This window comes from Ricinus communis, chromosome 3 (genome assembly GCF_019578655.1).
Source record: "Ricinus communis isolate WT05 ecotype wild-type chromosome 3, ASM1957865v1, whole genome shotgun sequence".
NCBI lineage: Eukaryota > Viridiplantae > Streptophyta > Magnoliopsida > Malpighiales > Euphorbiaceae > Ricinus > Ricinus communis.
The window spans coordinates 24,828,521-24,854,775 of NC_063258.1; the positions used below are offsets into that span (position 1 = coordinate 24,828,521).

General features: G+C 32.4%; 3 protein-coding genes across 8 annotated transcripts; all 3 read right to left on the minus strand.

The window, feature by feature from the left end:
* Positions 1-157: 157 nt before the first annotated feature.
* Positions 158-3,840, minus strand: LOC8275709 (probable protein phosphatase 2C 27). The gene is made up of 4 exons (XM_002532458.4): positions 3,420-3,840; positions 2,443-2,643; positions 1,339-1,550; positions 158-967 (listed from the first exon to the last, which is right to left on the minus strand). Exons 1-4 carry the CDS (start codon positions 3,609-3,611, stop codon positions 406-408), a joined length of 1,167 nt encoding a protein of 388 aa, XP_002532504.1. The 5' UTR covers positions 3,612-3,840; the 3' UTR covers positions 158-405.
* Positions 3,841-9,314: 5,474 nt separating this feature from the next.
* On the minus strand, positions 9,315-11,819 carry LOC8275710 (40S ribosomal protein S11). Its single transcript, XM_002532459.4, has 6 exons — positions 11,665-11,819; positions 11,522-11,562; positions 11,312-11,412; positions 9,984-10,128; positions 9,806-9,895; positions 9,315-9,685 (listed from the first exon to the last, which is right to left on the minus strand). The coding sequence occupies exons 1-6, from the start codon at positions 11,674-11,676 to the stop codon at positions 9,595-9,597; spliced, it is 480 nt and encodes a 159-aa protein (XP_002532505.1). The 5' UTR covers positions 11,677-11,819; the 3' UTR covers positions 9,315-9,594.
* A 1,291-nt stretch (positions 11,820-13,110) lies between these two features.
* LOC8275711 (ubiquitin-like domain-containing protein CIP73) lies at positions 13,111-24,387 on the minus strand. Of its 6 annotated transcripts, XR_007215037.1 has the most exons (17): positions 22,635-24,083; positions 21,596-21,739; positions 20,617-20,734; positions 19,786-19,866; positions 18,536-18,645; positions 18,368-18,442; positions 17,859-18,002; positions 17,666-17,735; positions 17,379-17,557; positions 16,939-17,103; positions 16,775-16,846; positions 16,541-16,670; positions 16,025-16,444; positions 14,365-14,750; positions 14,094-14,171; positions 13,490-13,584; positions 13,111-13,216 (listed from the first exon to the last, which is right to left on the minus strand). XR_007215037.1 is itself a non-coding variant. In XM_048371692.1 (16 exons), the coding sequence occupies exons 2-16, from the start codon at positions 21,716-21,718 to the stop codon at positions 13,576-13,578; spliced, it is 2,160 nt and encodes a 719-aa protein (XP_048227649.1). In that variant the 5' UTR covers positions 21,719-21,739; positions 24,099-24,387; the 3' UTR covers positions 13,111-13,575. The 6 variants fall into 6 exon arrangements, 5 of the variants coding, with proteins under 5 accessions (XP_048227649.1, XP_048227650.1, XP_048227648.1 ...); XM_048371692.1 differs by lacking the exon at positions 22,635-24,083 and adding an exon at positions 24,099-24,387 and having other exon boundaries at positions 13,111-13,584; XM_048371693.1 differs by lacking the exon at positions 22,635-24,083 and adding an exon at positions 24,280-24,375 and having other exon boundaries at positions 13,111-13,584.
* Positions 24,388-26,255: the final 1,868 nt, after the last annotated feature.

Consider the following 26,255-nt stretch of genomic DNA (forward strand, 5'->3'; position numbering starts at 1 on the left):
AGTGAGCTTTATGTTCACTCAATCTTGTTCTTGATACAGCTACATTTACATGAATCCTATTATGTAATTCCCAAAGAAAATTACCACAGTGCTGAAACCTAAAATATTTACAAATTTCTTACGTGGATCCATCCAAACTATAGTTGAGGAAGAAAGAGAAGAAAATATTAGTGTGATTGATTACGACAGCAATTGTTTGACCTCTCAATTTGTATCATCTCTATTTCCATTTTCTTGAAAACTGAATGAGCCAACAATAATAACAGGCAGGAGAATTGGAGCTTCTTTTCGGCTCAACTTATGTACAGACAAACTCTAGCAACAGCCAGTGTAGCTATATACCATTATTGACTAGTTCTACTCTATAAGGAAGAAAAAAGAAATGTTCAAATCAGTTTTAAGTGATTATTCTTGTAACAGACATTTGAGACTCTGAAGCCCCTCTGCGGAAATGCTCCGCCTCACTCTTGCTCTCTGTACTGCCACGTATGGAGGTGGCTCCAAGTGAAAGCTTACTATCACAACCGTCAAGTTGTCAGTTGCTCCGCGTTTTATTGCTTCGTCTACCATTTCTTTACAACACAATTTCACATCATTGTGCTCCCGAAGTCTTCTCCGGGCGAAAGCTACTGAATTTTGGCTGGAAAAGACATCCCATATTCCATCACTTCCTATGATCAAAAACTCGTCTTCCTTGGTCAGTGTAATCAGTTTAAGTTCTGGTTCAGCACTCAAGGGGCCACCCATTTCTCCCTTCACCTTCATCCCTTCAAGGTGCCAATCACCTAATGCGCGGGTAACACCTAACTGACCATTCAGATAACCATCTTCAACATATCCTCCCAAAGACTCGACCCTTGTTTTTTCCCTAATGCAGCAAGGCCTATGGTCCTTTGACATTTCTATAGCTGTCCCGCCTCGTGATAATACTGCCCGACAATCACCAGCATTTGCCACAAGCAAAGACCTGTCCAAGATAATGGCATATTTTCAGATAGATATGGCAATAATTTGCTGTTATTTATGATTAGTTTACTTTTCAGAACTCGCCAAGCTAGCTATACAACCACCAATAAGTTGCACTTATCATATATTGTTTCCCTGTTTATTTTCTTCATTTCTATGCCTACAGTTCATTCTGTGACAAAAGTACACCATTAGAAGAGCATCATTACCATTTAACTTGATGATAATAGATAATTTAGGACTAGGCACCTAGATAGGGATAAGCCACAAAGTCCCATTTGAACTAACAAGAAGGGAATGGAAGGTACAGACTCCTAAATCAACCAAAGCCAAATGATTGCTAATCATCAATAAAAGATAGGAGGAACTTACCTCCCAAATATCATTGCAGTGAGTACAGTTGTACCAGAAGAGAGGGAAGACTCAAGGGAGCATGTCTCAGCAAAAGCAGCATCGGTCTCGATAAATGACCTTCTGACCACTTTCTCAAGTTCTAAAGGGAAATCTGCATCCTCAATAATGACTCTTGGCAAATGGTCGCGAACAAACTGTGCCGCACTCTTTCCTCCATGTCCATCAAATACCTGTTGTATCAGACAGCTGTTATTTCACTTGTAAAAGAATAATAAAAGGCGCAAAATATGGTACCTTGTATGTAGTTTTTTTTCTGCATACTTTAATGAGACTGATTACGATAAGTTCATTTCAAATTGTGTATCCAGATCAAGAACTTTTAAGTACAATTAAAATCTAACCTAACTGCCTATGCTAGAAAGGTGGATACCAATGACTGGGCTATTAGCCTAGTGCAGTTCAACTCCCTCCTATGACAACCTAAGTGCTTGGGGTGTACACTAGAGTCATCCATTAGCAAAATCAATTTCAAAACTCAAATTTACTAATGAAGTAATTCCTGTCTCTTAGTAAATCCTGTTTCCCATTTTTGCATTGTGTTATTGATATATAGGACTGAATGCTTTTTTCAGGCTGATGTTATAAAATGTAGTGAAAGGAAGAGTGCAATTAAAGACGCATTTCTAATAAGTTAACAGGCCCCAAATTATCCATCTTGTCTGTAAATATAAGTAATTTAATCGACAGAACACTACATAGCCTTGTTGCCTGAAAAATAAGGGACCTAAGCTACAAATTCGTATATGAAGCATAAGATGGTTGCAGCTTCATACTCTTAGTTTTGAATTCATATTCACATTTAAGGACTGCTTACCAATTTGAGATCAAATTAAACCTTCCTAAACCTTTACACCTAGAATACAATCAGAAGTTCAACAAGAAAACAGTAAAGTAAAGATAACTCCATCACCAAAGGTCATCTGTCTTGAGAGTTTGTTAATCTATAAAAAGCCACCCCAGAACTGGCTGACAGAGAAACTAGAAATCTTGCTAATTGAAGGACAAAAAATTGTTAACAGTTGAAGAAACACATAAATAAGATTATAGGCCAAAAGAACTTACACCATAGAAAGAGATTGATTCCTCACTCAGCAAATCGTAACCAAATTTCTTAGCTAGGTCATTAATGCAAATGTGGGTATCTTCCATATAAGGCCGACCACCAATATCTGACCATTCTCCTGAGCGAAGGACAGGGATAAAATTTGTTAACAGATTCTGTTTCCTCTCCACAGCCACTCTATCCTCAGAAATGCTTTCTAGCTGTATAGCCAACAAAGTTATACAATTAACTGACTTAAATGATAACGACACATAACCTAAAAAAGCAATCTGTATGCAAGAATGATAGATTTAAACACTCGGGTCAATAACAAAATAATTTTCCTTCATAACAACTACATTATTCATTATTAGGCACAGTTAACATTACAATGAGACTGAGAGAAGCCAAGTGCTAAACCAGCACATATTGGTAAATGAATCAGTGAAGAATGAATCATTTCTTTTAATAATTCAACAAAAGAAGGGATTGGGAAAAAAGAACAGAACAATACTTTTTAGTTTTATGAGAAGAAAAACTGAAGTAGGTCAACACACTATCATTGCTAGGAGAGCTAATTCCCAATGGAACTATGATCATAAGATCAAAAGTTTAAATGCTAGTCAGTTAGTACAGGAAGCAATAAATTCACAATCTAATTGAAACAACTAAGTTTGATTTGTATATACACATCATCCAGCAATGATATTTTTGTAATTCCACAAGCAACTAGAGTCTAAACCTTCCACAGCAGCATCACAAGAAGAACCATCAAATGCTACAAATCATCAGCGACTTCAAAAGCACTAATGACAAATTCAATAAGAAGCATCCATGTAGTCTTAGCAATTAATAAACAGATACCCAGAACTCAATTTTGACAGAAAGTAACTTCAAACATCAGTAAGAAAAGGTCAGCAGAAAAGTTTAAAAAATAAAAAAACAAAAGATAAGAACTTGAGACAGAAAGGAATAGGAGAAAGAAGTGAAACCATACAGGAGAAGAGTCGGCAACACTGATCCCATCACTAGAATTAATAAAAGAAGAGCCTTTATCCCAATTCTCCATGTGAGTATGCAAGACTTCACAATGCAGAGGCCAAGACTGCTTCTTGGTGGTGGTGTTATTGTTGGTATTATCAAGAGTCTCCATTTCTTGACTAACCTGCTCTGCATCCTGAACACACATGTTATGCTTATGTTTACGCTGTTGATTTTTATTTTATTTTTTTAAGAGAAAGGGTGTTTATTATAGTCTCTTTTAGGAAACTCTGGGAATCCAAAGACCAAAAACAGAGGAAAAAAGAGAGAGAGAATCAAAAGAAAGAAAAATGATGGGGTTAGAGGGAAGATTCTGGGAATATGAGGAAAATAGATTCTTTGTTTATAAGAAAGAAATACAAGAGCCGTTAAATTGCAGATTTTTCTAAAAAAAAAAGCGTGGCTCTAAATCAGTTGGTCGTGTTTCTATTTTGATCTGTTATTTATTTATTTATGTTAAAAATAATAATAAATATTATATATTTTAATTTTCTGTTGTGTCTTGCTTTCATTTCCTTTTTTCTGAAGGGATTGTCAGTTATGTCTTGTTTCTATATTCAGTCAGTTATTTACTAAATGTCATCAGTTATGTCTTGTTTTCATTATTATTATTATTATTATTATTATTATTATTTAGTTAAAATAGTTTTTCAAGAAATGCAAGGTTATAAGATGCTAATGCCCAAACTTATTCAAGAAGAATATCTTATATTTATATCATTTCTATTTATTCTTATTAAAGAAAATGACAAATTAGAGGTATTATATTTAGGAAGTAATGAGACCTTTTTCTTTTTTCAGTCATACGAAATTTACAGAAGAAATAATCTACAATTTAGAATACCAACATGAAATTTATCATTAATATTATTACTGACTGCATTTTCAGTAATATTATGCAATTTTTTTTTATGATATTGTACTTTTCTTAGACTAATGTTATACATTTAATTTTTCTTTATTCTAACTATGTTCATATGGGCACATAGAATATTTTTGTTAAATTATTTTTTAATATTTTAAAGTTAAATAATAATCTAATAAAAGATAAAATAAAAATGGTAGGACATTTAGTATTTTTTTAATAGTAAAAATCTCTCTATATTTAATGTTATTAGAACTAAAACTTCTTAAAAAAGAAGTAAAATTTATTTAGGTCAAATATATTTACACACTGAAATTTTAATTATTTGGTCATATCAATATTTTATTTTTTAATATAATTTAATCAATATATCAATTTATATTTTTATAATATTTAAATACTATTTAACATATAGTTACGACCAACATATTATTTACATATATTAAATTCTTTAAAAAATAATTTAAATGTCTATTAAATATTTTAAAAAAATTATAAAATATATAGTTTAAATATTTTTTTCTAATTAATATTTAAAATAAGATTAAGACGAAAATTCAACTTAATTCACTTTCCTTCCTACTCAACAATGATCCTCCTTTAAATTATTTAATTTATGGTGTGAAACAAATCATATTCTTAAGCATACCAACCCACGTTTACTTTATAAATTCTCCTCATTTTTGGACCAAACAAAGATTAAATCTTATAAATGCAAAAGCATTAAATTATATTTAATGGGTATGGCTGATGCATCACGTGTTAAATATTTTATTTATCTATTTATTATCAATGTGTGGTACGTTGGCATCCATTTGAAATAATGCACACATTTTTTGGTAGAACTTTTATTTCTTTTCTCTTTTTTTTTTTTTTTTAAAAAAAATAATAGGAGAAATTATAATTAGTTATTAAAGAGTCAGTATGCCAGCTGTTCCTTTACAAGGTCAGATTCGAGTCCCATCTAATAATTTCTCAAATAACAGAGCTTTATATTTCTTGTATTCTAAGATTTTATTCCAATATCTTGCATGAATTAAGATAGAATATATATTTTAATACTTGGATTTTTATAATTTAATTATTTTAATATTTTAATTTTTAATATAATTTAATGATATTTAAATTTTACTTTTATAATTCTATAAATTCTTTTAATTTTTTTTTTAACATAAAAATATTTAAACTTTATTTTTTTAGTAACATTTAAACACTTACAGCAGTACATGTAAATATATTATATAAAATGATATGTCTGAAGTATTTAAATATTATAAAAAATAAATGTAGATTTCTATTAAATTATTTTAAAAATTAAAATGATTAAATAAACAAAAGTTAGACGATGGTCTTCTTTTTTTATATAAAAATTAAAATATATTTTATATTGTGAATTGAAATTCAAAACTATGTCGGTTGAGACCAATAAAAAAATCATGAATTAAAAAATAATATCAAAAAGGCATTTTTATGATAGGGACAATTATGACTATTGAGGGTAATCCATGGGACAAATTTCAACTTGATACACCTCACAAATTAACTATCATTGGAATTTTCTTTCTATCAATCTTATTGATATTCTCAATAGAGTAAACAAAAAAAAAAAAAAAAAAGGACCAGCAATGTTTAGAATCATTGTTAATGATTGCAACCAAGTTTAAAAAATAAAATAAAAATTGTTTTGTTCACAAATTTACCAAATAGCAAGTGATCAAAAGAATGTCTTAGTTCATAGATTTACTAAATGTTGCATCATAAGGTTAGGTTCGTTTAAATTAAGAAATAATTGCTTAAAAAGAATTGAAAGTGAAGTCTTATGTAATTGATTGGCTAGTGTGAACTAGAGGACATTTTGATCAAATGGGGGAAGTGATGTAAGACAATGACTTTAGATATCTTTTTTTTCTTTTTTGCTTTCTAAAAAAGTTAAGTGATTTCACTAATATCTTGTTTTTGTAAAGAAGAAATATCTTTCTTCATGTTTACTGGTCCAACTTTGCTTTGAGGGTCTCTCCAATTAGTGCCAAAATGGTCACTAACTTATAGAAAGGGGGTGTCTTTCTTGTATTGTCATGATTGTCCTTTTTTGCAATGCAAAGGCAAAGAATCATTCTCATGATGATACCCTTTTACTAATTATATTCAGAGGTTTTCTTCCTCTCTTATTTAGGAAGATTGAAACTGCTTAATTCAAAAAAAAATAAAAATAAAAAAAAAATAAAGTTTCCAAACTCAATATTTTTTCATAAAGTTTTGTTGGTGATACTTGTTCTGGCAGAAGATGTATCTTAAATTCCTGTAAGCTTGCATACAACAAATCTGCAAACCCATGTTGGGATGCTAAATGGGACTTTCTTTGGTCAAGCCAGGGAAAAATAGAGGCCACTTGATTATATCATTGGGTAAGGAATATATATACATATATATTTCTTTTTGGGTCCAATAGCTAAGAATATTTTCAAGTTGCTTAAATATATGTGACCTTAAGGGGAGAACTCTTGGTGGAGTGACGTGGCAAGATGTGGTTCATCAAAGATTTAGTGCAGCTATGATAGAGCTACTCATAGAACACCACAATATCATTATGCCAGAGCTACTCATCAAAGGTTAACATTGCTTTACCTGAAACGAACTTTCCTTCCCAACTACACCAAAAAGCAAGGCAAAAGAAAGGGTCACAGCTTCTTCATCAAAGTCACGAAAGAAAGTAAAAGAAAAAAAGACATGAACTGTAAAAGCAATAATCTTTTTTGCACTAAAAGGGAGAACCCTTAGCATGGGAATGCTGGTGGAGTTACTATCTTTGAATGTTTTGAATGCTGGAAAATTAAATGGAATTTTTCAAAAATATATTAAAATTAATAACATTTCTACTGTGTAATTTAAAGAAAAATATTTATTTTTCAGTTGCTTTTAATCATTTTCGGTTGTTGTTTAAAAAAATTAAAAAATTAACTAAACCGTAAATTTAAAGAAGAAAAGTAAAACTGTACCTTTAATATTTTAACAAAGTTAAAAAACTGTAAATTTAATAAAAATAACTAAAATTATAAATATCTATGATATTTGTGAGAATTACAAAGCAATTCTCAAGAAGATAATATTAAATATTCGATTTCGTTCTATTCCGTCTGGAATGATTGAAATGTCTCATTTTATTAGAAAATGAAATAAAATATTTTTTGTTCCGTATCGGTCAAAATTTTGACCATCTCAGACCGGAATAACCGAGATTAGACTGAAAATTATCATTCCAACCGAGATTAACAATATAGGACGAAATGAAACAACTTTATAAAAAAAAATATATCATTAAATTGAATTAAGTAGTTCAATAACACTTAACCCTAACACACTAAAATCTTTTTTCTCTCTATCAATAAAAATGAATTGAAATCTAAAACTTTAAATAATCTCTTTATCTTTATCTATCACTTCATCTTGCCTCTACAGTTTAACCATATTTTCTTTTTATTAATTTACATATTTTTATGACCAATCTATATTATTCAATAATAACAACTTAAAACTTATATAATTAAATTTTTATAGCTTTCTTCCATAAAATAATATTTTATAATTTAATCATTTATATTGTAGAAAGAGATTTCATTATTATAATTTTATAATAATAAAAAATTAAATATATTGTTTACTTGTTGCTTTCCAATGTGCCGTTTAATTAGATTATTAGTAATAATTTTGTAATATTGCATTTTAATGATTTAAAATTAAATTATATATATAATTCGAAACAGAACGCCGAAATGCTTAAATACCGAAATATTTAGTTCCAATAATAAATCTGAAGCCAAAATAAAATTCGTAACTTTATTCTAAACCAAGATCCTAAAATCACTTAGCTTCAGAAACTATATCAGTTCACATCCTATACTCATTCATGTCAAAAAGATCAGAATTACATAAAATTAAATCATGAAACCCTAAAAGATAAGAACTGAAAACAAAAAAGAAATTTTTTTTTTTTTTTTGAAAAGTGCAAAGAAACCACCTTTGAAATAATGACCAAATAGCAGAATTCTGTTTAATATCACCAGTGGCATTTAACCATCTCCAGTGTTCCTCCAGATCTACTGGCAATAATTGAATGCCATCCACAAGATTTAGCATCAAGCTTCAAGAAGAAAAACTTAGAACACAATTGGCTAATTTGCCATTAAATAGTGGGTGAAGTGTCAATTTCATATCCACAAATTCATTAGTGAAACTAGAAAAGCTTATGAATATAGAGAACCGACATTGTTAGACGCCCACTTATTGGAGAAACTCATAAATCCCACAACCACTACCACTAACTTCCACCACAACAATAACAATCACATGGGCTAAGGTGAACCCTGGCACCATAAATGAAGTCAAACCATTTAATATTAACATCACTTAAAAGATAAATATTAATCACCCCCTGCAAATGCCTATAGACTTGGCCCATTCACTGAGAATTGGGCATTAACAGAAACCTAATCATGTTATAGTATCCTAATCAAACTCTTAGGTATTGTTAGAAATCTATGAATGTTCAAACATCGGATGATTAATATTAAAATAATACTCTTTTATTTAAAAAATAATTTTGAAATAAATTAAATTTATTAAAAGCAATACTGAAAATGAAAATTTTTTAATTTTCACACCTCTTTTGTGAAAAATTAAAATCCTTAAAAATAAAAGAATTTGGAGAAAGAAGAATTTCTTAAAATCCATAAATTCCGCCTAATTCTTTACTTGCCAAACAATGGATTTAAACTAAATCCATGAATTTCACAAAACCCATCATCTATAATTCCTTAATCCAAACCATCCTAATTGACCCCTTAATGAAAAAGTCTTCCACTCTTTTACTGAGATTTTTAAGAGCAAAGTCCAAAATAACTTTTAAACAGACCTTTGTTAGTAAAAGGATTTATAGATTCAAACAAGTTTTATAAGAACAGATGTCCGTAAGCAAGTTAATCCATGACCTAGATGAAAAATAATATACTTCCTACCAAGAAACAGTATCAATTCATACAAGAACACTCAGCATGAAACATCAAATTTCCACTATTGGAAAAGGAAAAAATTGAAAAAAACAAAATTAAAACCAAAGGGCAATCTGACATTTAACAAATGATCTTATAAGGAAACCAAAAGAAAAAGGAAGCATCTAATGGCCCATATAATCGCCAATTAGATGCTGTTCAAAACTTTCAAAACCTTGTCATGCAACCTTAGCAGCCAAACAATATCTGAGTGTCAAACTTCACATCCCAGTGAAGGCCTTTTTCCCACCCCCAGAAGATCCAGCAGGAATCACCTTAAGGACATTGAATCTTACAGTCTTTGACAGAGGCCTGCAGTTGCCAAATATATGAAAGGAAAAATGAGCAATAACAATTAGAAACTGCAGATCAAACAGTAAAAATAATGGTAAAAAAAAAATATACATAAGAGATTCTTTTATCTGAAATTACCTGCATTGCCCAATAATGACATGATCCCCTTCTTTCACACGGAAACACGGAGATATGTGTGCTGGGATATTTGAATGTCTCTTTTCATATCTAAGACCAAGGGGACAGAAAAATTATTTTTCCTTATGAGAAATGAAAAGCATAAAAAGACAACCTAAAAAATAAGGTTAGAGCATGCCTTTGGTATTTCTTGATGAAGTGAAGGTAATTCCGACGAACAATGATGCTCCTCATCATCTTGGCACTGTGACAAGTTCCAGCTAGGATACGTCCCCTGATAGACACAGTTCCAGTGAAGGGGCATTTCTTATCAATGTAAGTTCCTGTAAGAAACAATCATTAATATTGATTTTTACATAAAATAATTATATAAATATACTGAGAGCTAGGAGCATGTCTAATTGGTATCATGAACAAGCACAGATAACAAAGTAAACATATGATTATAAGAAGGAAAAAGAAGATGACACAATAACATTCATAAAACCACCAGAAACCTTTGCCTCAGGTTCATGGCTTATCTTGTGCAAGGACTGCAACCCACTCTTGCGAGTTCAATGTCATCTATCTAAAAATAATGAAAAAAGCATCTTATTTATCCAGATTACACTATGAAATGTAATTTGATAAATGCAATATTTACATTCCTATTAGTTGCCGATTCTCTTAATGCAACTCCATCTCAAATGAAGCCGGTCTAAACAATTTGAGGTTTACCAGACTGACCTTTGCCATTTAACACTATAATATCTTTTCACATCCCTTCAATTAAAACCACTCCTAACACGTGCAATGCGTTTACTTCTTTTGCACAACAAGGCAACAGCCAGGTTAATAAGCTAATAAAAAAAAGGAAAAACTAAAGTTACACATATCCTCAACAGATAAATCCATCCTTTTTTGTTTCAATCTAACTAATACATTCACTGAAAAAACTCATCAACCAATCAATATAAAGCAACTTGATTGCAACACAAACACAAACACAAACCTTTCTTACACAGCTTTGCTTGACCACAATACAGCCCAAGCTGCACTTACCAAAACTAGGTATATCTTCAAAGAAAACTAGCCAACATGACACAATTTGCAATGCTGAATCTAGTACAACTATGTAAATGACCTAAAAGCAAAATGCAATACTTCAACAGTGGCTTGCCACCAAAGAACAGAACATACAATATTATAATATCACAAATGACGGTAAACCTATACCATACAGCAGAAACCAAGTAAACACAAAATGAAAAAGGTCCTAAAAAATCTAGCATAAGCTCTGATCAAACTTAAAAGAACCGACAGAAGTTGGACTAACAACAAAATTACACCTATAGCTTGAAAGCATACCAATTCGTGGTGACCCAATGTGCATTTTTACATCATATGACAGACAAATACATGATAAAGTAGAAGATCTTAACATTCTAAAAAATGGCACCCAATAGAACCAGTGAGTGGTTATTACTGGTAAACTTCAAATTAAAGCGCCAAAAAAATAAAAAGAACCTTCAATGGCTTCTCTTGGAGTCTTGAAACCCAATCCAACGCTTTTCCAAAAACGATTGCCACCTTTTCCAGGCCTCTTTCCCTTTCCAGTTTTTTTTGAACTGCAATAGAATCATCTCCTCAAAGTTTGAATTAAGCAAATAGCCAAATAACAAAACCCACATTCAAACTGAAAAGTTTGAACTTTTTTTTTCTAAAGTTCATATTCACCTGAGAAAGACTTTGGGTTGTTTCAGAAAGGCCTTCTCAGTCTGCAATAAACAATAAGCAGAGACAACCGTTAAAACCCTAAAACCGCTGCAACTTTAGCTACAAAGAACAGAAATAAAAAAAATTAGGATGCGAAAAGGCACCTGCTCCGCCATGGTTTCCCGTTAAATGTGCGTGCGTGGGTGCGTGTGTCTGGGATGGTGCAGCTGAAACGGCAGAGTTAAAGAGAGCTACACTGACTGCAGGCGAGAACACTTTAAACCCTAAATTCGGTGAGATAATGTAACTCAATGATAATGGGCTATTCATAGAATGGCCCAATATAACTTTTAAGGGAAGCTTTTGGGCTGAGGTTAGCGGTAATAATTACAAATACTCATAGTTCTGTTCTGTTTATATATATATATATATATATATATATATATATATATATAAAGTGCCGGAATAATAAATTTTAATATTTTATGTATTTATTAAATAAAAATCATAAAATTTGATATTAAATTATATAAAAGTTCTTTTTTAAAAAGAATTACATAAAAATATTTCAATATGTAATTTTATATAAAAATAACAGGTTAAAATATTTTATATAAATTTAATCAAATATTACAAAAAAATTTTAAAGTAAAAGTAATAGAAATTACTATGAATTATGGTATTCTAAAATTCATCTAGATTCCAAGTTTGTGTTTCCTATAGGTAATTACAGTCCTTGCATTAAAAAAAGGAAAAAAAAAAAGAAAGAAAACTAGTACTTCGAAGTGAAAGAAAAAACTAAATTCAATACCACAAATATAAAATTTTGTTCGTCTCGTTTGCTGTTTTATTTTTTTCAGTAATGACGACCGGGTGGAAGTTTCACCATCCCCATGAAATTGTCTTTAAACAGGGCATCTTGTGTGTATTTCTCTGAAATTTTTTAAGAAACTTAATGAGGCTGTTTTTACATAATTTGAGCATCAGGAATCTAATGGAATTCATTGATTATCAAACTGTACTTTGATTTACCAAGCCTCTTGAATTATTATTACTTATCAAACTATATGGTACAAATGAGGCAAATTAACACCCATAATCCCTCAATATAAAAAGAGAAAAAAAAAAAAAAAAAAAAGAACTGAGTGTAATCATGCACACCGCAAATGATAAAATGAACACAACAGTTTAATAGACGGGAGATATCAATGAGAGGAATATAAACAAAATTTCTAATACATTGGATACCATATAATATGAAGTTCATAATGGAGACTTAAAAACACTTCAGATTTTGGTATGGACATTGACTGTAATTTTCTACATATAAGTTTTTGCACATGAGGAAGTTGCTAATCCATCCAAATTACATTCTATTGTTTCAAGTAATAATATTTAGGTCAAGAATAAAAAGAAGTGGAGTAATATTAATAAATCTTTTCCCTCAGTTATCAGAATAATGGGCCGTGAGTAGAGTTGAATCGAGTTGAGTTTCACAGGGAAAGTTTGCTGTCTGAGACTTTGTATTTTCAATAACTATCACAATCAAGAGTTGCATAATTCCATAAAGATTATGCAAGCAGCTTGCTTCTAATTTCTGATTATGAAACTTTCACCAATGCACTCAATCTAAGATTAAAGAAAATCATACCAAACACCAGGTGACACCTTCATGCAAGTTTCACAAGCATTTCCATCAGCATGAGGATCGACAACCTTCACAAATTTACCAATTACATAGATTACAGCTCTTATCGACAGAAAAGAGGGGCGGATGGGGGAGCTTCATTCAATATAAAGCGCCCTTGAAAAAAATATTATATGGACCTATAGAAAGATAGAATCCAGACCAGAAGTAATGCAGGGCTAGATTGCCTAGAATGATACAAGTTATTGAAAGAAAACTAAGTATTACTTCTCAAGATATTGCCTATAAAATCTCACGCCATCTTGTTTGCAATGATGAAAACAAGACAAGATAGTATTCACCTGTCCAACAAATAGAACTATTTAAATCCCCTGCCATCATTAATCACAACTTCAGCATTGCTTAAATCCTCTTTCTTCATGTTAAATCACTCTGTCTGCATTGTGAAGAGAAAATAGTATTAATAACTTTTGCAGCATGAGGAGGCAAATTCATCTCATAATCTTATTGCCTAAGTTAACATCAGTGAAAGCATCTACATATTATGTTATTTCCAATCTATGTTTTAGAATATAATATATAGTAAAGGAAAACTGCATAAAGTACTGGCAAAAAATTTTCCCTCCGTATTTAGTACACTGCACATATTTACAGATAATTCTGAGCAACATTTTCTATGCCTCTTCCTTAGTAAGATTCAACAGCAACAGCAAGACTTTTCATCTTATCTCTTCTAAAGCATAAAACAAATAACTGTTGGCATAATTGTGCCAAAATCAACATCGCATAAATCCAACAAAGATAAACAAGGTAATGGAAACAACGGTCACTTACCGAGATTCTATCTAAATTATAGTGGAGCACTCAGGCACAATCTACATGCAATCAATAATTAATTCATAGTTCATCCATTACAGCGAATTCTAATGAAATGAACAGAATTACCTTTCGACGTTTTAAATTAGGAGGACTAGCTTCAGTATCACTATGGCGACGAGATGACCCAACATTAGAGGTTTCAGCCTGCAAAAGCAGCACTTCTTTAGCATTGTATTTGTGAACTGACATGGACACCGTACATCCTGACTGCCAGATTTACAACTCCTTGCACGAGTTGTTATGCAATATCTCATAGTCCACAAGTGCCATTCAGTATGTCATGACAAGAAGTGTATATAAGCAGAAGAAAGAAAGAGCAAGGTATATAGCACATTACTTGGGTGGAAGAATCTTGAGCTCTTTGATGATCGGAAGCACGTGCATCTTCCTGAGGAACAACATTCGGTTCTGCAACTCCATGTTGAGATATCACGGGCATGATTTCACGAAGTAAATTCGACAAAAATATTCCTTCATCGGTAACTCCTGATTGTGATTCAGCATGAGCAGTGGATGCCCCTGCATTCTCAGTGGCTGTTCCCTGTAGGCCTGCATCCTCCACATGGATTTCCCCACCTGGGAGGAGATTTCTTAGAAGCTGCAAGATACTGTTCTGTCTCTCAGACTCGGGACTGTTTTGGGTCCCACCAGCTGACAGAATGTTGATATTTATACTGCGAGTACTAGAAGGCTCCTGTCTTAAGTTGGAATTTGGCAATGATCCTGGAAGAACAGAAGTTAAGCCTAGGTCCACTGATAGAGGAGTTGAATCAATTTAAATTTTATCCAATACATCAACTATTAAAGCAAGGTACAATGTTCAACCAACATAATATCCTGAATTAATTTTACATAGAACATCTACATGCAACTGCACAGTCATTTGTCCGAAAGGAAAGAGGAGGGGAAAGGGAAATTTGAGGCGGAGGAAGAGTAGCAAAAGGAATCCTTTCTAACTCACCTGACAACTTCCTAACTGCCAGTAAACAATTTAATAGAAATAAATAAATAAATTAAACATTATGGCACATAATACATGAACAGTTTTCTCAAAGGAAAGACTGAAACACTGGTAAGAAAATACAGAAAATAGAACAGACATTATTTTCCTGCCTCCCTTGGAAAGGGGGGGGGGGGGGGGGGGGGCCATGGGGGAAGGATCATCTTCAACCAAACTATCAAAGGGAATATTAATCAGGTAGAAAATAAAAGAGAAAAATAATATCACAAGATCAATGAAATTGATCAATAATTGTTTTAATATCAGAGTTAACTCACCGAGAAAGACAAGAAATAGGCTATGACCATTGATTTCATATTACTAGATAACTGTCATTCATCTATTCTTCAATCAGCCTAATCACTGAAAGCATTAAAAAAAGGGACCATAATGCTAATATCTCATTAGCAGATTACTTATTTGCTTGATTAGCTAACATATCCTGAATTGAAGAACAAGAGATGAATGAAAAACAATGATAGAAGATAGGAGGCTCATTTCTCTAAATGACATCAAAGGCAGGAGTTACCAAGAGAAAATAAAAATTAAAGACACGGGCTATACGCATCACCACTTTGGCTAAAGCACTAAAAGAAATAATGATATATTTTCATTTTTCCTCAGTGTGCCAAAGTAGGCGACTGCATGACTGTCTGCTTGTCATAGTTTTGCTTCTGTATATGAACCATATATTTTGATATTTTTTGAAGCTATGTTTCAAAGGGTAAAACAAAGAAATTATCTCTTGGTAAATTCAAGCTTCTATAAGCATCAAGCAGATAAAAGGCAGGAATATGCTGATTGTCGATGAAGTACCAGAGACAAGCAAATGTACCAATTCCAAGACAGACAATAAAAAGGTAAAATAGAAGATTTAAGTAATAATCAATTCAAGCCTCCTAAGCTTTCTACTAGGACAGATGTCTATAAGACTATAACTTCTTCATGAACTGATGCAACCTAATGGGACGCAGTACTAGTTTATTAGATATATTACCATCTCTTGTGCGAGGTTCAGCATTTACTCGCTGCACAGCAGGTTCAGAAATTGACTGCTGATCTCTTTGGACTCCGGCAGGATGATGCTCACCAGATGCTTGAGATCCCCGTGCACCACTCACATGTGAAGCTACATGTGGGAATCTTCCAAGAAGAGGATAGAATAACCCTATAGAGTTGGTAGAAGAATCAGAAGGGAGGCGACCGAATTGACCAGGAACTGATGCAACCATGGTCCTAATTGGCACAACCCTCACTCCAGAGTCTCCACCAAAAGATGAAGCCTCTGTGGCCCTTGATGCTGTTTGATTACCAAGATTTTCACCACCAGAACCTGTTCCTGGGTTTCTCTGCCCTGAGGGCTGCTGAGTATCACCCTGTTCCTCACGATTGACATTTGTTGAAGCTGTTGAAGAACCTTTAATAACAAGAATAGTGGTCAATAACTAGATATACAATTTACATTAACATAAACTACTTATTGATTATTCCGGATAATGAATTTGTAGCATACCTCGTCGAATTTGAATATCAATCCGCCTTGGGAGAAATCCAGTACCGATACCATTAACCAAACCAGATCCAGGCTGTACTGATCCCAGAGGGAGGGCACCAAAGCTTGCACCTGTTTGAAAAGGAAGAGGCTGCATGCACAAATGTCATCAGAAGAAATAGAAATAAAGAATTTAAAATTAAATTAATAAAACAAATTCAGAGTATGTAAACTATAAAAAGCTGAGATTATTACCTGAACCATTAGAGGATTAGGACCAGAAGGGCTTATGAAAACTGCAGGACCAGCATTAACCACAGCTTCAGACTGTCCAAGAATGATTAATAGCAACACATACATGTCAGAAGATGTCATGGATGAAGATAAAATCCCAGATGATAAATTTGAAAAAGTCATACCGGTGCTTGACCTAGTCGTAGAGTCATTGTTGTACGTCCAAGTTCAAGTAGAAATGCACCTAAATTATGAAGTTGAACTCCAGTCCTCCATGCACTAGACTGAATGTTTAACCGTGCTGCAGAATCAGTAACGTTTGCTTGATTCTCTAGTTGTCTTGCAAGTTGCTGCCAATAAATGCAACACAAAAAGGGTGAGGTAGACAAAGCATTTTACCTTTGAGAAGAAATAAAAGAAAGAAAAGTGTAATACTCTCAAGGTAGAGATGACGAACTATAGAAAGATAAAAGAGTAACAAGTTGATGTAGATAAAAACTATAGGGCCTTCAGCTGCTAAGCTTTGCCAGTAGACACAATTTAGAGCAGGCTACTACCAAAAAGAAGTGAGACCAAAATAGAAACAAAGATAACATAAAAGGTAAACTGGCATTAAAAAACACACTTGTAAGCACTCTGCAACTTGTTCATTGATAAACTGTCTGCTAGATGTTATCACTTCGGCCAAGTATGCAGGTGTGGGAAGCCTTTCTTGTCCGGTTCCTGATCTTGATGTAGAATTAGTCTCTCTTTGCTCATCCCTCCGTGTGGCCTCTGCTTGAGTAATATTTTCCCCACCTCTTTCTGCCATGATCGTGATTTAGAACCATATCGATGAATCAATCAATCAGTGGTAGAGAAGCAACAAAAATATATCAAGTTACAGAATTCTGTATTGGAGATTAAACTGACCAATAGTATTGAATTCACGCCTCATATGACTCAGATATTGTGACAAAGTTGTCAAGGAATCAGGAATTATCTGCAATGATAATCATGAATATTTAACAATCTTTGAAAAAGGAATAATTGCTGCAAGATCGATTTCGTATACAAAGAAAGGAAATTAGGGGAAAGAAAGGAGGCAACGAGATCTCAAACTTACAGGTGGATGCAGAGACCCAAGAGAAACTGCCGTTGGAAGACCAAAAACACTTTGTGATCTATCAGACTGAATCCTGCTGCCTTGTTCAGGTTGCAGCTGGGCTGCCTCTGGTGAAGCAGCTGCTGATCTATGTTGGTCACGCTCCTACACATCCAACCCCACCGCAAAGAATGAGTTCATGTGAATGAATATATGTTTCTAGATGTAGATAGAAGAAGCATTATCTCTTTTCTTGATAAAAGAAGTATGTCGCCAAATAAATATATTGTATCTGCAAAAGCATCAACATCTCAGAGACAATATGTAACATCATAAGCTGTACAAGAAATATTAATCTGATGACCTTTTTAATATATCCCTTTATCTATTTATCATTGTGTGCATGCCAAGAGAAAAAGGAAGACGGTGAGGGGGGTAGCACAACAGGTTTCCTCTTTTCATGCCAAAATAGACTCAGAACGACCAGACAACATACTCCGTTAGTAACCAGGGTTCAAAAAGAGATTTACCCTTGCAACATCAACTCCTTCACCGCCACTTCCAATATTTGGAAATCCAAATGAACCAAGAACAGCAGAAACAATCTGATCCAAAAAACAAGGAGAAATTATTATATCAGAAATTTTATTACCTCTGGTAAGTTAAAAACACAGTTGAGCATCTAGTTGTAGCCTCACCCTACTGATCTCTGGAGGAACTCCATCCCCTTGGTCAGGCATGCTGAAAGTTTCAATAACAACACTAGGGGCCACATGACCACGGCTTGTACTTGACGCAGGATCGGTTGCTGTAGCATTGATATGTATTAGTTTATCTTACAGATTTGATCATCAGGGTATATACCATCATGAATGAAATGCATTTAGTTGAATAATGAAAGCAACAATGTCTACAGCAGCGTGTAGCTGCTGTTGTCGGATAATTCTAGGTCTCAATAGATGGCAAAAACTACTCGGCTATTCCTGCAATATATTCATTCCACATAAACTAAATTATTTTTCAGTGATATTTTCTTATCAGTTTAACAAGCATTCAATAAAACAATGTTTGAAAAAAACACCATACCATTGCAGGAGTTGCATTACTCCAAATGAAAGTAGAAATTTCACTAGGAACTGCTGTAACGGTGTATAAAAGGAAAGAAAATAATATCTATTTTATGTATTTATTAATTGAGGTGTTGGCTGTACTAGCAAACCTTATTTCATATTTCTTAATGAGGTAGAGAAAAATTGTTTTTTATGAAACACGTGTTTATTATCTTTTAGTTTCATAATTTGATTATTTCAACTATTCTCCTATTTGAAATTTCTAATATCAACAGGACAATATTACTTGTTCAGATCTTAATAATAACAATCCACCCTTTATTTAAGTTGGTTTTTAATAATGCAATTATGGGCACTTAATTTGGTTTTACAGCATGCTCGCTTAGAGCACTTCCTCTCCTAATTGCTCTGCTCTTACTCTTCTTCTACTTGTTTCTTGAGGGAACATGTAACCTGTTTCTTCCTTTTCTTCCAGATTTCTGCAAAAATTATGATAACCAGCTCGATCCCCAAGCACTCTTTCAAATCTTATATTTTATCCACTCTAACTGACCAAGAGCACACAAGGACATATCAGTTCAAATTTTCTATGTATTAGGAAGGAAAGAATCCTTGTTGCTCCAAATAAGATAGTGAAGTTGGATCAAACTCCCACAACTCCAAATTCACAGTCCAAACAAGTACATCTTTTAAGAGCTGCAAGCTTCAAGCTATAATATATTTGGTCAACCTTTCACAATAAGCATCCCACCCCTGCACAAACAGTCACACCCAACACAACCCCCAACCATCCCCCTTGATCACATAATACATCATATCATCAGTAACTATTTGAATAGTAGAACTTAAGGTATGGACAAATATATAGCAAATAGAACCTGAATGGTTGGATAAGCCATCAGATGAAGGAATAACAGGTTGCCTGACCACCAGATGCAGGGTATGCCCATCTTCAACATCTAAACCATGTTAAGTATAACAGTGAGGTCACTGAAAGTACAATACTGTATGAGATAAGCGTGAGAAGTACAATAGAAATAGTGCTGCAGAATAAAGCATAGGCAACAGTAGCCCAAATTCTTTGAGCCTTGTTTTTAAAAACTTTTTTCTAGAGAAGGTAAAAGGTTCCAAGAATTATTTGATTACAATCCTTTGCTCATTATCAAAGGAGTCTATTAGCAAGAAAATGCACTATAACATGAACCACTTATTAGATAAGAAGGATGCACATGACATAATGTACATTAAAAAGTACTGCAGAGATGCGCTTATGCATGTGTAGCAGATATTTACTGCTTGATCAGAAGTTTGTGTGCAATAAATAACCAAAATGCATGACCACTTTTTATGTTCCACTGAGCATGCCAAATAATTTGAATTTACATGTTAGCATCACATATCTGTTGACCTCCTAGTACTTGGTCAGAATTCTAGTTTAATGTCAAGAAAATACCAAAAGAAGAGGTTTGAGAAAGCAAGTCTACTTTAATTTGCAGTGTACAACTGATGGGTCAGAACAGATGCAAGGAACTTTATTGTTCTCTTTTAAGAAGAATTTAATACAAAAGCTTAAAACATAAAATTGAAAGTAGAAGGTATTTCCAAAAGGAGAATAAAAAACAAGAGAAAAGGGAACAAATCTAACACAAAAGCCTTCCGATCCCACTGGATATGAAAGATATTAAAGCATTGAGTATTATGAAGGATACGATATGCAGACAGCAGTTGATCATCCTTCAAAACTTTTCCACGGCATATTAGTCGCTGTTGTTCTGATAACACGCCTGTGACAGAGGCAATTTGTTCTTTTAAAGCAGGAACCGGCATCTGCAGGAAGTTCAAAAGCAAAGAAAGAAATATGTATGAAAAATAATGTATCGACAACATGGGTTAACACATAAATTCTTAACAAGACATGCTAGCTTGCAGGAGTATTAAAGCTAAAACAAAAATTATAAGATCACACTACAAGATCTACATTCTCTAGTACATTTCTGCCAACAGTTTTTACTTAAGTCTTGGGAAATTTTAGTCATTCCTTGCCCCAATTTCACCTGCAAGCTTGAAGAAAAGAAGCCCAAATGGGAGGTAAAAAATGGCAGAGATTGGAAAAAAAAAACTATCCCCACGTCTGATGAACAGAATTCAATTGGGTTATCAAAAATGCCAGCTGTTTAGGGACCAATTTCTATCTGATCATTAGTTCTAAGACAAGGGGGTTTTCTCGAGTTATTTTTGGCCTTGAGTTTCAAGGGCTTTCATAAGAGTATCTTCAATTACCACTCAGCATGGTTCAACAGTATTACATCTGTATTCTTTTTCTACTGGTTGGTTAAGCTATATGTTTTGCTCTTTGTTTATATTAGGATGATACGTTTCCCTCCAAGTAGCAAACTCCTCTGTTTCTACATCAAGAAAATTTATTTTCTTACCAAAAAGGACAGGAAAAAAAATACAGCATCTATAGGCTATAAACTCTCCAACCAATCTCAATAAGTAGTTGTTGAAAGGCCTTACTTGTGGTTGTCAGATTCCCTAATTCCTCCATTGATTAACTTTCTTTCTTTCTGTGGTTCGTATTCTAGTTATCCTCCTCTCCAAATACTAGCTATGAGAAGTACTTTTAGTTCACGAGAAAGTGTAAAGTATTGGCTAAAGCCACGTTGTAGTGGAAGTCTGAGCAATCACCTGTTTATCCACTCTTAAAGTATAGGTTTGTGAGTCCAATGTTTTTAATTTTATTTCAATAGTCGTCTCTGAACCTTCAGCCACATCAGTCCCTGGGATTTTCTGAGCGCCATCACTTCCCATTCTCCTTAAAACAACAAGTGCCTGCCTCAAAATATAAAACAGGACATTATTTTTAATCCTTTTTTTTGTGTGTGTGTATATGTGTAGGAAGGGGAGGGGCAGGTGGGGGTGTTGGGGAGTAATTGCTAGGGTGGAGAACAAAATAGTTAAACAACCAATCTATTTAATGTGGGGAATGATAGGGCGGACAATTCATATAAAAGGTAAGTAAGTTGTTGAATGCTGAGAGATATGAAGAGCAAAGCTTCCTTTTCTCCCTTATACCACTAATTTATGAAGTTAAATAAAATTTGACCTTCTACATGACTACAGCAACATATCTATCAACAAAATAACATCCGTTAACATTCACAACAGAGATGCTCGTATAAAATAGCAGTCAAGGGTAAGCCTCGAAACACTTGGAACAAACATAAGAAGTGATGGAAGGTGAAGAAACTTACCAAGGCTTCAATTATTTTTAAGCAATTTATGCAACATCCTACAGAAGTCAAGTGTATGCATCTGTCATATACAGATTCTTTTGTGGAATGGATTAATTATACTAATGTTATGATGGCAACATAATTAGGTAATATTCTTTGTCATGAAACATAAGTGCGTCAAAACCAACAAAGAAGGTAAGGCAACTTCTTTTATTGCAAGCATAAGATGCTTTTTCTTTTCCAAAACATGTAGAATAAATAATAGGGACAAGGAGAAAGACCAATAAAAAGAAAATTGCCACGGATAGATAAGTTTTCGCATGATCATGCATTTGTGAAATAATCCTATACACAATTGCGCACAGTTTTGGATGGATGTTCATATCCAGCATGGTTTATATATTGGCAAACTTATGATATGTAATGGTTTTTTCGAATAGCCAAAAATGATTCATGCTGATAAAGATCATAACAATGGCATGCTGTATTACCTGCATATTGAGATCAGTCAACAGAGCCAATATGCTATGAATCTGACATAGCTGTTTCATAATTTTCATGGTCAATTTGGCTGTTACGCATAGAAAAGGCCCCTTTTTAGAGGTTTTTGCCTGCAGATAGAGCTTTCTATATGCAGAACCAAACCACAAATACCTCCACTCATTTTCCAGCCCGCGTGACTCAAATTTCATTGTCAAAGTTGAAGTTTTTATACTATTCTCACTGATATTCAAATTGGAAGGACAAAGATAAAGGCTTTTCATTGAACAAGGTAAAATGCAAACTTCTGCAGTGACTACGAAATACCTAAAACCTAACTCATGTATTTCTATCCAATAGGCTGCTGGAAGCATTAATACCTACCAAATATCAGTTAATTTCCCATGTAACTACAAATTTGAGCTATTTTGCTACTTTTCTAGAAACTAACAGTGCCAGCTCCATTGCAATTTGTTCGTGACACCCAATGTTATGACATTGCAATTGTGATTGAAAGAGGCACAAACAAACAAGAACTAAGAATTCACGCTGTACGGACAGCATTAATACTTCTTAAATATTCTAGACAATCTTAATTGACTCAGTAAAAATCATCAGTTGATTATCCAAGATTCCGCTCTATAATGTCATTAGTAATTTCCAATGAGAACAAATTATTTTACATTTACTGTTACCACAATAGTGAATGTTAACTATTAGCAAGAACAGAATTTTATATGCTGTCCGACATTAATGGTGGCTCCTCAACGCATTAAGACAGATGAGGCTAACTTCTCGTGTTTTCAGTTCCAGCTGCTCTAAATAGTTCAGGTGTACCAAACAACAACCTTACATTCCAACTGATGTTTATCCTTTATCAGGAGCAACAACAAAAAAAGGCTATAATAATGATTCGTCCACTTCACATCACATGAATAAACATGTTTGCACTTCGCTCCCAAACAAAAATAACTTCAAACACTAAATTTGCATAATTTATTAATAAGATGTTCAAGTAGACATGGTGCCAAACCACCAATCCCAAATCACTCAACAAATAAGTGAAGGTTTGCAACTTCGCATTTGGACACCCTGATTCTAGATTCCAAAAGCAAACAAACATCCCAACCTAAAATATCGAGCTACCAAGAAAAAAGGTCCAAAATTTAACACTGTACCTTGCTAAAGACAGCATCTTTACACACAATTTAACTATGAACAAGCCAAGATTCACTAGCAGTAGAAAAAGAAGAAGAACAGGAAATTAACACAAGAACGCAGAGAATCTTAACTGTATATTTTTTTGGTCAATGATATAATTCTAGGGCTTACAAAAATCATAATAAAACAAGAAAAGAGCTCGGGACTTCAATCTCTACGACCTAACGAATCATCAAAAAAATAAAGAAAGTTGCAGAATTTAACAAATACAAAACCTATTTCAGACAATCAAAGGAGTATAAGCTTAGAATTACCTGAGATAAACAAATAGAAAAGTAAAAAAAAAAAAAAAAAGTAAAATTGATTGATAAGAGAGAGAGAGAGAGAGAGAGAGAGAGAGGGAGAGAGAGAGGTGTGGGGTGAAGTGGAGAAATGACAGTGCGTTCTCTCTCTGTCCCCCGGTGGCTCTCTGTATAAAGGAGGTGACAGACGCACAGCTGATGGATGTATGACTCCTTTTTAACGGACGACGACGAAGAGGGAAGTGTCAATATGCGTCTCTGTGACTGGTCTGTTTACAAATTTTCATCTCCAACTTCAGTGTGATTTTTTTATTTATTTTAAATGGTAATTAAAGAAAAAAATATACTTGTAGTACCCATTTAGGGATATCTTATTATGGTAATTATTGCATTCTTTCTATAAAAAAAACAATTTTAAAATTTATAATGAATTTAGTCGAAATGATTAACGGAATTATTATTAATATCACATTTAAATCTCAACTCAAGTGTCCTGACTATTTTATATTTTGCTTCACGGTTTATTAATATTTCATAAATTAAAAAAATTTATTAATTCAATTTTTTATATAAATTTATTACTCTTTATTTCATGTTGGTTTCGAGAAAATTTTTAATATATAATAATATATTAAAAAATAAATTTATAATTTCATAATTTTCATAATTATTTCAATATAATTGAGACTTATATATATTATATATTTTAGAAATACTAATATAATTATGTAAATAAATAGTGTTAAGTATAACTGAGATTATCGCTAAAATTACTATTAAAAAATAAAAATAATTGATTATAATAATGTAAAGAGTTTCATAAAAAAAATTTTGTTAGAGTTTAACTTCAACTCTTATATATTTCATTATTATAATTTAATTTGAATTTATATAATTTCTTTCAAATAAGTTTTTTTAATCTATAATTAATTCAAATTTTATATGATATTGGTGTTTATTATGTTATATAATAAATATAGAACAATTTGAAATGTAATGAATTTTATGCTTAATTTAAATTTAAATATCTTAATTTTTCAAAAATACTTTTCATCGAAACATATATGTTGGAATTTGATTATTTTCTTAAGAAATTAAAGGAAAAAAAGAAAGAAGATGTAAATATAATAAATTTCAATATTAATCATTAGGTCCAATGATAACAAAAATTTGAATATTTATTTCCTTTTATAAATTTGACCCATTTTTTTAAGTTTTACTTAAATAATCTGATTTGACTAATTAATTGTAATTATAATCAAATTAAAATTTCGATGAAAATTGGATACTACCCTCTTAATCCTATATATTAACATCTTTTTACTATACTAATATTTTCTACCGTGTCAAAAAATATATAAAATCACGATGAAAATGAGAAAAGAAATGAGATTACCTTTCATTATTTTTCTTTTTAATTCATGATTTTCACTTTCTTATTTATTTGTAACATGACCTTAGTAACTCGTATGTGATATGTAAATATATGTAGCAGTGACGTGTAAGTTGTTGGTAATAAATAATAACACGTTACTCTATTTTGACTGAAATTTTAATTTGACTATAATTACAATTAATTAATCAAATTGAGTTATTTAAATAAAAATTAAAAAAATTAATTAAATTTATAATTGAATGTAAAAATTTAAATTTTTAGTGTTGTAAGGCCTAATTATTATGTGCTCAACAATTGTGAAGAGCTGGCTAGGCTTAATGAATGATTTGGACTTGGATCATTTCAGCATGAATATTGTATGTCTAGGCCGGATCAAAACTAACCGATTCTAATTCTAATCGATCCAACAATATAAAAGAGGGTGTTAAAAAATTTAAATAATAGTGTTAAAAAAGTTATTGCGAAAAAAAACTTTAGATAATAAAATTATATACAGATATAGTAATCTAGAAAGAAATAATAATTTATAGGGAGATAATCCTAGACAATAAGAAAATATTATAGAGAGGTATTCTAGAGAAATAAAAAAATATATAGATGATAACTAATTATAATGAATAATTCTAAAGAGAAATGATAAACAAATTGTATATTTATATAGTAAGAATTTATAAATAATATTGATTCCAGTTCAGGAATCAACGGTTTTAGTTTCAAGTGAAAAAAAACTTATCCTAAATTGGCACATTTCGGTCCTGACTCGAGCACTATTC

Bases quoted from the DNA above. Each gene is read 5' to 3' on its own strand.
- LOC8275709 (XM_002532458.4), bottom strand. From the start codon at position 3,611: ATGTGTGTTCAGGATGCAGAGCAGGTTAGTCAAGAAATGGAGACTCTT. The intron at 2,644-3,419 runs GTATGGTTTCAC...TTGGCTATACAG, and splicing joins GTGTTGCCGACTCTTCTCCT to CTAGAAAGCATTTCTGAGGA. The intron at 1,551-2,442 runs GTAAGTTCTTTT...CTGATACAACAG, and splicing joins AATCAATCTCTTTCTATGGT to GTATTTGATGGACATGGAGG.
- LOC8275710 (XM_002532459.4), bottom strand. The intron at 10,129-11,311 runs GTTCTTTTTATT...TGTTTCTTACAG, and splicing joins TCCAAGAGAAGCCATTGAAG to GAACTTACATTGATAAGAAA. The intron at 9,686-9,805 runs GTAATTTCAGAT...TGGCAACTGCAG, and splicing joins GTCATTATTGGGCAATGCAG to GCCTCTGTCAAAGACTGTAA.
- LOC8275711 (XM_048371691.1), bottom strand. From the start codon at position 22,997: ATGCTTCCAGCAGCCTATTGGATAGAAATACATGAGTTAGGTTTTAGG. The intron at 19,867-20,616 runs GTATCCTTCATA...AACATGGTTTAG, and splicing joins TCAACTGCTGTCTGCATATC to ATGTTGAAGATGGGCATACC. The intron at 18,443-18,535 runs GTGAGGCTACAA...TTTTTGGATCAG, and splicing joins TTCCTCCAGAGATCAGTAGG to ATTGTTTCTGCTGTTCTTGG.